Source organism: Ailuropoda melanoleuca, chromosome 11 (genome assembly GCF_002007445.2).
Source record: "Ailuropoda melanoleuca isolate Jingjing chromosome 11, ASM200744v2, whole genome shotgun sequence".
NCBI lineage: Eukaryota > Metazoa > Chordata > Mammalia > Carnivora > Ursidae > Ailuropoda > Ailuropoda melanoleuca.
Window position 1 is genome coordinate 18,918,301 of NC_048228.1, and position 13,287 is coordinate 18,931,587.

General features: G+C 35.4%; 1 protein-coding gene across 16 annotated transcripts in view; it reads left to right on the top strand.

The window, feature by feature from the left end:
- Window positions 1–13,287, top strand: part of CAMK2D (calcium/calmodulin dependent protein kinase II delta) — a 308,625-nt gene that overhangs the window by 223,309 nt on the left and 72,029 nt on the right. For 10 of the 16 annotated variants that reach the window (XM_034671307.1, XM_019803402.2, XM_019803407.2 and 7 more), the window contains exon 6: window positions 2,944–3,016. In XM_034671307.1, coding sequence (XP_034527198.1) covers window positions 2,944–3,016 — 73 coding nt within the window. Of the gene's footprint in view, window positions 1–2,943; window positions 3,017–3,955; window positions 4,029–13,287 lie in introns of all 16 variants that reach the window. The other 6 variants (XM_019803409.2, XM_034671311.1, XM_034671306.1 and 3 more) reach the window with 1 other exon arrangement.

The following is a 13,287-nucleotide window of genomic DNA, read 5'->3' on the forward strand; positions in this document are numbered from 1 at the left end:
TCTTAATTGCTATTCTCTCTCTTAAGGATTTCCAGGATAATCGTTTGGGGAAAACAAAACTAGAATCTGGTCTAAACTTTGTTATTATCTAGCATCTACAGTTAGTCTTTTAAAAATAAATAATAAAATCTATACCTGGAATGACTCCTGCTAAAGAAATGTACTTTTTTAAGCGAAGAGAGCAAAAATTCAGATCTTCTGGCCTCTAGATACTGAGCTGCCCAGTATGATAGCCATTAGTAACACATGGCTATTTTAATTTCAGTTAATTACAATTAAATAAAAAACTTAGTTTCTCAGTTGTAGTAGCTACATTTTGAATGCTGAGTGGCCATAAGTGGCCAGTGACCACCAATTGGACATAGCAGATATAGAGCATTTCCATCATCACGGAAAGCTTCACTGAACAGCCCATGTTTAATCAGAGACCATAAAAAGAAACAGACTACAAAAGTCCCAGTGGTCTCCTTAAAGCATTATTAGCTGTTTAAGTCTTTGGAAATGCCAGGATGGCTTTTGGAACGCTCGTGTGAAAATTATTTATTCGGATATTTCAGAGGATTCAAAAGGATTTCCCAACCTTGTTAATTGGCATCATCTTTACAGAGGTTAACAATGGCTATACATTTTCTCTCATTTGAAACTTCCTAGGCTACACAAAGGCAACCTTTTTGGAGTGAAGTGACATTAATTTATTTGCCTAGATATTACTTAGACTGTATTATGTTAGTTTTCCTTGGCATTTCTTTATACATATTCAGTAGTTGGCACTTGATTTGAAAGATCTGGCCTTGAGCAATGGACTCATTATTAACAATGTAAATGAGATGTTATGAAAATTTGGTTACTTATTGTCTGCCCCCATTCTCTAATGCTTTCAGAGCTTCCTAAAGCTTGCTAATCCCACTGTAGCTTGCACTCAGCACATAATCAGCTGATGGTAGGTTCCCTCCCCATCCCTTCAAAGTAGCACATGCACACCCAGGCTCACTTGCAAATCTCTAATTAATCTTCTTGGTTTTATGCCGGTTTATGACATTCCATGAATGGTATCTGTACATGACTACACTCTAATTTTTTAGTGGAATTTCTACTGCCAAAGTCAAGTAGACATTTCCGTGTCATTTATACTATTATGAGTGAATCATCACTTGCTCAGTTCACCCCAATTCTCATGTTAGGGCCCTGAAAAGGGGCTTCAGAACAGCCTTGAGAGTAGCTATTTGCCCACTTGCCCAGAGAGAGTAATAATTTTAATCAAGGTAGTTAACAAGTTAGGGAATTACATTTATTTTGCTTTTTAAAGTTATGTTAAACAGGTCATTGTGTTTGAAAAGTGTTATTTGAAATAAAAATAGAAACTTTTCACTATTGAAGAGCCCTATAGATAACAGGGGAGACCCTATAGGTTGGATCATTTTATATGCATGTTTATATTAGGTTTTGGAATTCACTAGAAGAAAATATTTTTTAGGGTAGGTCCCACACAAAATGAAGGAGAAGGAACGTTCTCTTCCCAAGTACAAACATAAAGAAAAGTTTTTCCCTACTGGTCCTCAAGAACTGAAGAACTGAATCCATTCTCACTAGTAAAAAATGATGAAGATCATTTAATATGAATTATTGTATACTTTACTTTGCATTATTCATTAAGTCTAATGATTTATATCTGTGGTTTGAGAAGAGAAAGTGAAATATATAAAGTAGTACAAAGTGAAGGAAAAAGAAGTCATAGTATTTAAAAAATAATTACGAACACTCAAATAAGCTATATTGTCAAAAAGCAACCAATGTTTAGCTCTATTAGTGGGACTCTTTATGGAGTTGGACCTCGAAAATCATAACCTTGATCACTTTTTTACATTCACATTGTAAGAAATAGGATGGTGATTACCTTTATAATTTAAGAATTTACTTTGGAGTAATATTATTTTGTACATTAAATGATTGAAAATGTCCTTATTAAAGTGTTTGTTAATGAACGTAGCTCAGTACATAACATGCATTTGAGTCGTACAAATGTAAATTTGTACAAAACGTGTCAGTGTGATCTGTTTTATTTTATGTCAGATGACAGCTCATGGGACCTTACAGGTGCCAATCAATGATTTATCCCTCTGATTTAATTAGCTGTCTGTTTGACATCAGGAGCTTTTAATAAGAATAGTATTGTGCTTTTTGACATAGTAATAAGGAAAGTTTTCCTTCACTGAGGTGTATGGAATCTAACAATTACCAGTGTTCCAGGGGATTTTAAAATTCCTTTTTTTTTTTTTTTAAGTTCCTAACCCTTCCTCAGAGTATGCCTATCCTGAAGAGGGGTTTATTTTATGTCATGGGTTTACTTGAAGTTCTCCCTCTGTTATTGGAGACATGCATTAGTTTTCCTCTTACTATATTCTACAAGAAGCACCATTTCTAAGTCAAAATGATAAATGTGCCCCTCCATTCTTTTTAACCCTTGTTTCACCTGCCACTTCATCTGTGTTTACCCTCTTGTTTCAACACCTATGTTTAATTGTGACCTCAGATTTTAAACAGTTTAGATGTGTATGAGAAATACCCATAAATTTTACATTGCTGAAGAATGTTCCCAGAACATTATGGGAATATTTATAAATTTTTCTCCTTGAATATGGAAATTTTGACTTCTGTATACAAGTGATTTAATTTGTACATTTGCAATGAAAAAAAAAACACAGCTCAAATTGTTTTGTCTGAACATGTCACAAACTCTATGTTGGATGTCATTTTTGTTAGAACCAGAATTAGCTTTATTCAACATTATTATATTCCAGTGTAAAGCTAAAAAAATATGTTGTGAAAAAATATAATTTTTGTTTGTTTGTTTGTTTCAGTTTAACTTTCATTTTATTTTGTATTCAATGTGATTATGTACCTTTAAAATGTTCTCCCTTCCATTCTGCCCTTGTATCTTTACAGTCATTGTATACAGCAGATTCTAGAAAGTGTAAATCATTGTCACCTAAATGGCATAGTTCACAGGGACCTGAAGGTCAGTATATGGAGTCCATAAATCTGAATCAAAGGAGGTTTTTTTTGGTTTTATTTCTGGGGAAAGGGCAGAGGGTGGGTATTTAAAATGGTTCCCTTGCCTTTCCCAATTTTCCCCTAAAATGACTACATGATGAAATGATAATGCATGATGCCTCTTTCAGTTTGCTCATCTACAGGCTAAATATACATCATAGCAAAAAGGGAAGGACAACATTAAGAACACAACCTGTCAAGTTTCCAAGCAGTAAACTACCAGAGGCGGTTTGGGGGCAGGCTTTCCTGAAATGTCCAGCATTTGCTGGAGATAAACTTGGCCTGTGATGTATGTCCGCCTGTAGATTTAAACACCACTTCTGTTCTGAGACCATGGGTTGCTGTAGCAAAACAACTGGCTACACATTGCTCCATTTGAGTCTGATGAACCCTCAGGCAAGAGATAATAATTGCCAGCTAAATTAAAGCACAAGAAGTTAATGATTTATCAAAAATTCATTACGTATCTTAATTTAACCTTAATGGTGTCTTGACTGCTAAAGTGACAGCTTTGGAATGATACTAGAAAAGTGGGAGGGAATGGGGAAACAGTTTTTTTATGTGGGGTGGAGGTGGACCACAACAGCTGTAAACATTTTATTTGCATTCCAGTTCTTTTCCTATAAGAATTTATAACTAGGAAATGAGCTACTGAATTAAATATTTTTAAGACGGTTTTTTTTCTAGATCAAGTGGATCCACGTTTTCGTTCACATCTGGCAAGATACTGATTGCTCTGAGGTAGTAGTCACTCTACTTGAGCAATATGTTTACATTACTGAAGATGGTAAAACACAACCCCAGTTGTCTGCTGGTTTTGCACTTTAACCCAGTCTCTCTGAGGGTATACAGACAGTGAGTGTAAGCTTGGAACTAACACACGCCCCCTGGTGTTTGCATGCAGTCATTGCATTCAGCAGATCCTGGAGGCTGTGCTACACTGCCATCAGATGGGCGTAGTCCATCGGGACCTGAAGGTGAGTAATGCCGTTGGAGAAGATAAACCACCACACAATTCCTAATGACTGTTCAGCTGCAATTATGCCTGTAAAGGCAAAAATATGAGCAAGAAAGTTGTGTGGACTCATTCCAATACATTACGAAAACACTTTCTGTCACCGCAGTCTCTTATTTCATCTCCTCTCATCCACACTTGAGATTCACATAAATCCCATTTCATCCAGAGGAATAATGTCCTGCAATTAACAGTAAATAGTCTGCTATATTTCCTCCCTCCTAAGAATATAGCATTTAATGGGACTTTGCATAGGACTGACGATCTCTTCTTCCTTCTAAACCTGTTCTATGGATATTGATCAAACATATTATTTTAGAGTCATACTGTGTATACCTAATATTATGTAAATAGTTATGAAAATTATAAAGAGAATAAAGTTATTAAATAGGTTTTTGGCGTTAAAGAACCTCCATTTGGGGCTCTGAAGTCTTTCCCTTAACAGTAGTCCCAGGAATTCGTTGGACATTGAGGCTTCCTGGTTCTTTGTTGATTTACATTCCTAGGTAGCAAGATACTAGTGCCTTTTAAAACAGAAAGGAAAAAAGTAAAACAAATTTTATTATAAGATAATATTTATATAACATATGTATGTACTAATACTTTTAAGACTCCACTTAGTTTCTGATACCATTGAGGATGAGAAATGTTTAGATCATTTAGAAATTAAATAGTTCGGAAGGAGACTACTCTTTCACTTTCTGTCCCCTTCTTTCAGCAGTCTAGTTTCACTCATGGAATTTCAGAGATATAGTGAAGGCCTAGAAATTTAAAGGAAACACCTGGGTGGGCAAAATAGCAAATGTAAGTACTATATAGTTGTCATTCTTTGTTTCAAGCCTCATCCATATACAGGCATTAGTACAAAGGTGCCACAAAGGTGGCAATGTCTTCTACTGTATGTGTTCGGTGGAAAGACCTGGGCTGGTTTCTCATGTACAGACTTCTCTAATTATGATAAATCTGTAGTTTCCATTCATTTAATATGCTCTAGTAGAGTGTATCTCTAAGGATCCACAACAAGTTATTTGAAGATGTGGTTTAAAAGCAAACCATTGCCTTAGGTTTCTGGAATTTTCCTTTGATTTCAGTTTGAGTCTTAGAGCTTTAAATGTCAAAAGCAAAGGCATGGTTAATGGCTTTTTTTTTTTTTGAGAGCCAAGATAGGACTGTGTGCATCTGCTAACACTTTACCAAATGTACCCCTCAGGATTAAGGAAAAACAATATGTTCCTTTAAAAATTCATATCTTTGGCAATCACCTCAAGAATTCCTTACCAGCCATGTAGAGAGCCCCTTTTTGTTCTCAGAACTCACGGTACTACTTTCCTTTTTAAGTGAATATATATGGACATACACATTTATTTATGTTATTTTATTACATATTCTAAGAAATTTATCATTTGAGATATTTTACTCCATGTTATATAAGTATACTCTAAAAACCAAGGATGAAAAATGTGAATTCTCTTACATGACCTTTAAAATATATCTTGTGAGGTCATGATATTAGACTTCTGAAAGTGTTCAAACTCAGCTGAGCTCTTCAAAGACTGGAACTTTAATCAGAGATGGCAGTGGGCCTAGGATGTGGGCTGAGAAGAAAATCTATTTTCTGACATATGAGCTAAATTGACTAATTAAAAACTCAGGCAGGTGACTTTTAGGGAGGCTAACAACCAAAAGAAATAACCTGCTGAATCATCCATCAGATTTCTTTCAAGGGATTAAAGTGTTTTGTTCTCCATTCTGATTCTGATTTTAGGAGAGGATAGGGGAGAGCTTTGCATAGAGATTGTTACAGTTTTTGTAATTCTCTTGGTTTCTGTCAGATTGCTGACTGGAACAGACTTCAGTTGAGTCTAGTTTTCGGTGCATGTTTCAATAGGCCATTTCATAACATACTAAGAGAGTATATTAGAGGCATTTGACACACACCCTGAGTGTGCCAAATCCCTGGCTTTGTTTTATATCTTTTATACCCACATGTATACTTTATCTGATAAGTATACTGCTTATAATAGCACATTTGCCAGTATATAAAATGAACAGGATTGGTAAAATTTCTTATTACCAAGCTTTAAACAAAAATTTGCCCTCATTATTCTTAAGTCATATATTTTGTTTCCATATCCTGATTCATATATTAATTCATATATAATACAGATGTTTGATGCACAGTTTAATTTGTCCATATCACTGAGAGAAAACCACAGGAAGTGTTATGTTCTTCATTATTAAAGGCACCTATAAGCAAATGAGTGCTGTACATTTTGTTTGTAAGCCTCTTCTAGAACAATAGCTGTATTACTGTACCTACATGTAATAAATACTGTATTACTCCACAGTACCTAATATAGGACTTTATACCTAGTAAATACTTGTGGCATATGCTTTCAATTTTGGAATGAATGAAAGTCAATCAAAAGCACATTTATAATATAAAAGGCATCGCTGAATAAAATAGGTTTTGTGTATGTTAATTAATATTGAATAAAGAGGATAAGTATCACTCTTTGATACAGTAACAGCATTAAGATCATTATTTGAATAACTACCACTCTTGAGAGCTTAGTAGACATAATAGTAGTAGACAGTGGAATCCACCAGATGGAAAATTATAAGAACCTAGAGACAAGGTTGAGGCACAGCAGACAATTGGAGGATGTCCCAGAAACAAGCAGTAGGAGAAGGCTCCATGTGGTGGGATGTTAGCGTAAAGGAAGCACATCAGTCACAACCAGGCAGTATCCAGTGGATACACAAACCTTTGTCTAAGGTGAATCCAGTGTCCAATCCAAGCAGTATTAAGGAGTATCTAGCAGTGGTGACATAATTATAGTACTATAGTTCAGGAATATGACTCTCGTCTTTGAGAGGATTTGGATCAAGGCTGGACGTTAGTAATAAAAATGCTAATAGCTACCATTTATCAGGCAGTTACCATGTATCCTGTACTGTGTTATCATATGAATCTTAACAACAGCTTTATGAGGAAGGCACTTTGATCTTCCCCATGTTGCATAAGGAGAGATTTAGCAACCATGAGTGAAAGAACTTATTCATGGTTGCTCAGCTAGTAAGTTCTGATTTGTGCCCAAGCATTTTGGTTCCAGAGTCTGCATACTTAATTGCTACCACTTCTCAGTTCATTAGTTGGATAAATAAAAAACTTTATAAAGGCCAAAAAAAATAGGTCAAACAATGATGAGAAAGTAATTTTGCCAGCAACATTAAGAATTAGGAAATAGTTCTAAGTTTAGTGAATCCAATGATTAAAATAATCCTGCTTATGGATCTTTCAGAGCTGTACAAAATCTGCATTATTAGGAATAAGAGAATAAGCTTAAGTTATGTTTAAGATGCAGTATGGAGTTGGGGGGGTGCAACATAATTTGTTAATAGTTGTCCAAAAAAAACATTTCTTATTTAGGAAATCAGTAAAGTGGCATTGGTCACAGCCTTTGGAAAATGAGACATAGAGAAGAATGAAATGCATTTGCCACATTTGATTTAGGCCACATCAAGACAATCAGTCTGGAGTGCCTAAAAATAGATTGTTTATGAAGAGTAGATTACTGTAACTTAGTGTTGAGTGTTTGTGAGCTGATAATTGAAAACTCAGGTATAAAAAGAGAGGAACAAACATTCAAATATTTCTTAAGCACTTATTGAGGCTCTATCAGAGATGTGGGCATAAATTACAGCAAAATAAGAACAAACCTTGTGTGGCTAGAACCTGCAGGCTACTGAATTAAAGATCATTTTAAAAAATATGTATCAATGCTGTCCCTCCCAGAAAAAAAAGAAATACATCAGACGAAAACTGAATCCAGAAAAATATTAGGTTAAAAAGAGGTGGCAGTAACAAGTGACAACTCCTGAGGTCACAAGAAATAGAGGGATATCAAATCAGATGTATTCTCTCATGTAACAGCCTGAAGAATACAGTTTCTGTGAATCAGGGAACAGAAGTACGTCAAAGGAGACAGTTTTATAGCTCTGCTTGATCATATATTTCACACAAAATAGTAAGATTTCTTCAGTTCAAGGTACATCAGCAATGCTTACCTGACTACTTCGTGAAGAGCACCTGTGTAGAAGGCTTCATACATAAAACAGTCTTTTAGCAATACATCAACACCTGTGAACTGCCTCGGCAGAGAATGCTGGTTTTCTTTTCTTTTTTTTTTTCCATAGCCTACCTCCTGAAAAACGATGTTATTTAATGGAAAAATCATTAGATCAATGGATGGATAGGAGAGAGGGGGAGGAAAAGGGGAAAGGGAGGGAAGGGGCAAAGAGAGAAAATAGATTATTTTTTTAAGATTTTATTTGTTCGACAGAGATAGAGACAGCCAGCGAGAGAGGGAACACAAGCAGGGGCAGTGGGAGAGGAAGAAGCAGGCTCCCAGCGGAGGAGCCTGATGCGGGGCTCGATCCCAGAACGCAGGGATCACGCCCTGAGCCGAAGGCAGACGCTTAATAACTGCACCACCCAGGCGCCCCGAGAGAAAATAGATTTTAATGAAGATAGTAATTTTGGAGATTGGAGGGGATTTTAAAATTAAATTAAATATAGGAATAAAATTAAAGACCAGAGAAGAAAGAAATTAATTTCTGGGGGAATATGACATGCGTTCAGTAAAGCCTCTTTAGTAGTAGATCTATCAAATTGTGAATCTACATTTTGAATAATTATAAACTTGCAATTGTTCCACTTTTCTCAGAAGTAAACTCAGATAAAAGTTGAAAGAACTTATCATTTGTGTATAAAGCATGTCTAGGTGTCTTAGACACAAACTATGTAAGTGATAAATTCTGTAATTCATTGGTCATTCTTGTGTTTCTTTATTGAACCTGACAACAGTGTGTCAGGCCATGGAGAAACAGTAGGTAGTTGGCACAGACCCACTGTGGTTGCATTCTGCTCTGCTTCTTTCAGACAAGTATTGGCTAATAGTGTAGAAGTGTGTGCCCTTGGTAAGTGCTGATAGTATGTGCTGATAATGTAGAGTAAATAAGAAAACAGGAATGGAAAACAGATGACTCTTATGAACTTGCTCATGTGCGCATGGTGATAGGAATAGTACTTCCTAATCACAGACTTACAGCACAATGCGTCCGCTGAGAACTCCCTGTGCTAAGTACATAAATTCAAGCATCCATTCCATATAAAAATAAAAGCAAAAGTCACTTGTACCATGTGCACAAAAGAACTTCTGCCATGTGCATGAGTGAGCTTGATATTCAAGCTTTTCAGTTCACTCAGTTTAGGAGCTTTGTTCACACCTTCTTTGGGAAAGGAAAAGTGACTGAAAACACACCAAAGCACAGAATGCTTAACTTCATGTTGGAATAACATACTCTCCAGTAGAAGAAGGAAATCTAAAAAGTCAATTTCCATTCTTAAAAACTATTATCTAAAGAAATGTAAGAAATAATATAGAGTGCTAAAACTAATAACTGGCTGCTTTATGATTTTCATAAACAACAAAGCTATAAAAATAAAACACACCTGATTTCACTACACATAAAAATTCCTAATGTTTGAGTTTTGTTGGCTGGACACCCACATACGTGCACAGATAAATCTGTGCTGTGACTGATGTTGAGGATGATTGTCACCTTTGCCCTCTCAGTTCCTTAATAAAGATCACACTAATTTAGAAATTCTCATGATGTATTTGTGAGATTTTTGAGAAATGAGATTGAAACTATGGCTCATATTTCATAAGGTTTCCCTCTTGTTTTATTTGGATATGGGTAGTAAATATTTTTGAGTACTTCAGATTTTTTTGCAACAGTCTATTGCATGGACTATCTTCTGCAAATGACCCACTTTTATACCATCAAAGGAGTTTCCTCAGTATCACATCTTTAAAAGAAAAAATCAGGAAACCTGGCTTCAAATCCTCCATCTTTTTTGGATCTCCCTACCTCATTTAGAGACTGAGGGGTTTCAGTTATTTTATCTCCCAAGTCAGTCCCAGTCGTAAAAGTGATTCCAGCATCCTGGCTCGGTACTTTGAGGTACTTGAACAGATTCAAGAAAATCTCAAATCACAATGAAAGACATTGCCATTGCATCCGTATGGAAGCACAGAACAAAACTTGCCAACAGTTGCTGCTCATTGCAGCTGATATGCTATAAATGGTTGTTGACACTAAGACCAGATGTCATGGAAAATCCTGCATCATTAGGAAGCAATTGGGTGGGGAAGGAACCTGTGTGTGAGAACGTCGGTAGAATCTATTTAAAAACCAACCTAAAAAGTGATTGCATTATAGGAATTTAGAGATAATCTCAATATATAAAGATTAGCATAACAGATTTCATTAAATTTAGGAATATAGACATCCCCCAAGTTATGAACATTCATTGCAAATATTCAGTGTCCTGCACATTGCCGTGGCCAGCTGCACTGGAGTGTAATAGCTAATCACAAATGTGTGTATCATTCCTTACAGAGGACAGAGCTCTTGTGAAAAAGCCAGTGAGATTTTATAATCTCATGAATACCGTTATGAGAAATATGTTTATAATGTTCATTTGAGAGATGAAAGAAGTAATTAGCTCCAAGTCTATGAGTTACCCATGTTCACACAGTTAATAACAGTCAGTCTCAGTACGTAAACCTAGCTCTTCATCTTTTTTCTAGATCATCATATTGCCCATTTCTCTCCTGGTCAGCTATACACTGGAAGACCTGTGTTTCTGATTTCACCTTTCTCAATTGCTTTAGAAAATCGAAATAGTTGAATAGTAGCAGATAATCATGGTGATCCTTTTAAGGAAGCAGCCACTAATTAGCTGAAAGATTCTACCATTTCAGCTTTTGTGAAATACAATCACAAATTATCTTCTTTTCTGTAGATGTTCAGAATTGGAATTAACCTACTTACCAATGAACTTTTGTAGTACAATACATATTTAAGTTGGATGCTACATAAATGGTAGAACATGATAACAGGATTATTCAAATTTTGTATATATTCCAAAAAGTTGCATATAAATCAAATTTGTGTGTTATTTCTAATGTTTCATTGAAGCTGGCCATTAGAAACAATCTTGTGATGAAATATCTTATAAAGAAAATAATCCTTTAGTAAAGTCAGCAAGCATCCTAATTTTTCAATTTGCATTCTATAAATCTATATTTTAAGTTTGCTTAAAAGATATATACAAACACGAAGCCATTTTAGTTCTATTAATTTTTTAAATCTACACAATAACCCTGAAAGAGCCCTGCCTTTTCCTGTACATAACTGCAGCTGAACAGTCTTCATGGGTATAAGATAAAACACTGATCCAGACGGATTATTTCCCTGGATGACTCACAAGGCCCTATAGAGAGGTCTTCTAGGTCATCTCTAGATATGAGTATTTGCCCCAGTCATTCAGAGGCCATGTATGATAAAACTCTAAGGTGTTCCATTTCTTCTGAATTGGCAGATACTTGGTATTAAAGGGCATAATGCACACAGCACTGCCCAGAACCTTTTTTGATCTAGTGATAAGAATAAAAGCACATTAAATATTTTAAAAGTTTATTTACTGATGGCACTGGCATTTGCTCAACAAACTTCAGTACCACTTGATTGAGAGACCTAAAATGATTGTGATTTCTAAAGTAATTGGAACTCTTCCCTTGAATGAGTCTGTGGTTGACAAATTAGGACAGATGTGTATTAGCAGAGATCTCTGACATCTCTGTGCTTTTGAATGTGAAGGTTGCAAAGAATTAAACTATTGCTTACAGTTTGATGTGGTTTTTCCAAGTCATTTATTTAATAAATTAATAGCTGGAAATCACTTTGTGATTAAATTAGAAAATGCATGAATGTAGTAGGCCATAAATTTTAGTTGTGAAAATAAAATGTCAAATACTAATAATATAATATGGTTAGGTACTGTACTCCATTAATAGACAGCCGGAGTTCCAAGTAATATTGGATGTTAGGTTTTTACTAAAGGTTATTTCAGCATGGAGATCTTTCATATTCTTGAGACATCTTCATCCTAGTGTCCAAATTAAATGATCATGTATTTAGTGTTGAGGTAATTTAAAAAGCCCTAGCAGCCCTAAGAATTACAAAGTTTTCCTTACAGTTACCTATTGTCATAGTAGTGATGAATCTGATGGCAGTGAACAGCAATAGCCTGAAGAAGTCTGGTACTTGATTAAAACTTACTTGACTCTCTTATTTCTTATAGATTTAACCTAATTTTTTCAAGTTCTGGTTATGAGTCTTTGCTAATTTGCATGGCTGGCTTAATTAATAAATTTAATATTGGTTTAGGCTGTGTTTATACAAGGTCAAAACAACCAACAGAATTGCTTAATTCAGTAAGAAAAAAGTAGCCATTTCATGAAAAAAAAATATTGAATTAGTTTACCAACACATAAACAGAACCAATTTGAATGACTTGGATATTTAGATTTCCAGACAATTGTTTTGGCACTTGTACACTCCCTTGTTTCCCAACTTCTTTCAGTCCGAGGCACACCTCTAATTTGCTGGGTTTTAGCCCAAGGTAAGACGATGTTGAACTACTCTCCCAAATGTATACGTACCAATGCAGCTGTATGTTCATCCAGTTACCTGGGGATGGTAGACTTCACTGTACGTATTAATCAGCCTCCTTTACCTGACCATCTTCTCCCTTCATTTCCTAAAATCCACAAAGGTGGTCCCGGAAATTTAAAACTTTGCCCTCATGCCTGTTTTCAAAGTTCCAGTGTGTCTCGATGCCCTGGTTGGGAAACAGTGGTATAAACACAGCCTTATTCCAAGACCGAGTTATCAGTCCTTGAATAATGATAGATATCCAAGAAAATGAAAATGTATATTTCTTATAGTATTCCAAGATGTGAGAACAAATATATAAGGAATGCTTTGAATCACACTTGGTAGTCATATAAATTATGTTTTAAAAAGCTGGCTTATAAGGGAAAAAAAGCTAACTATAACATTTGGCAAATAGTGTACTCTTTCTGCCTTTAAGAATAAACAGATTCTTAAAGACAGCAATTTAATACGTAATTCAGAATAAGACTCCAAAATTTGTACAGAAATTGTTTGGAAACATTGAGGAATTGAAATGACTACATTTGGGTCCAAACTCTTGAAGTCAACTAGGATTTAATTTGCACAGTTTCATTTGCCAAATGTCTGTAGATTGGTCCAACTCTTGTTATCATTTTGCCAAGTTTCCT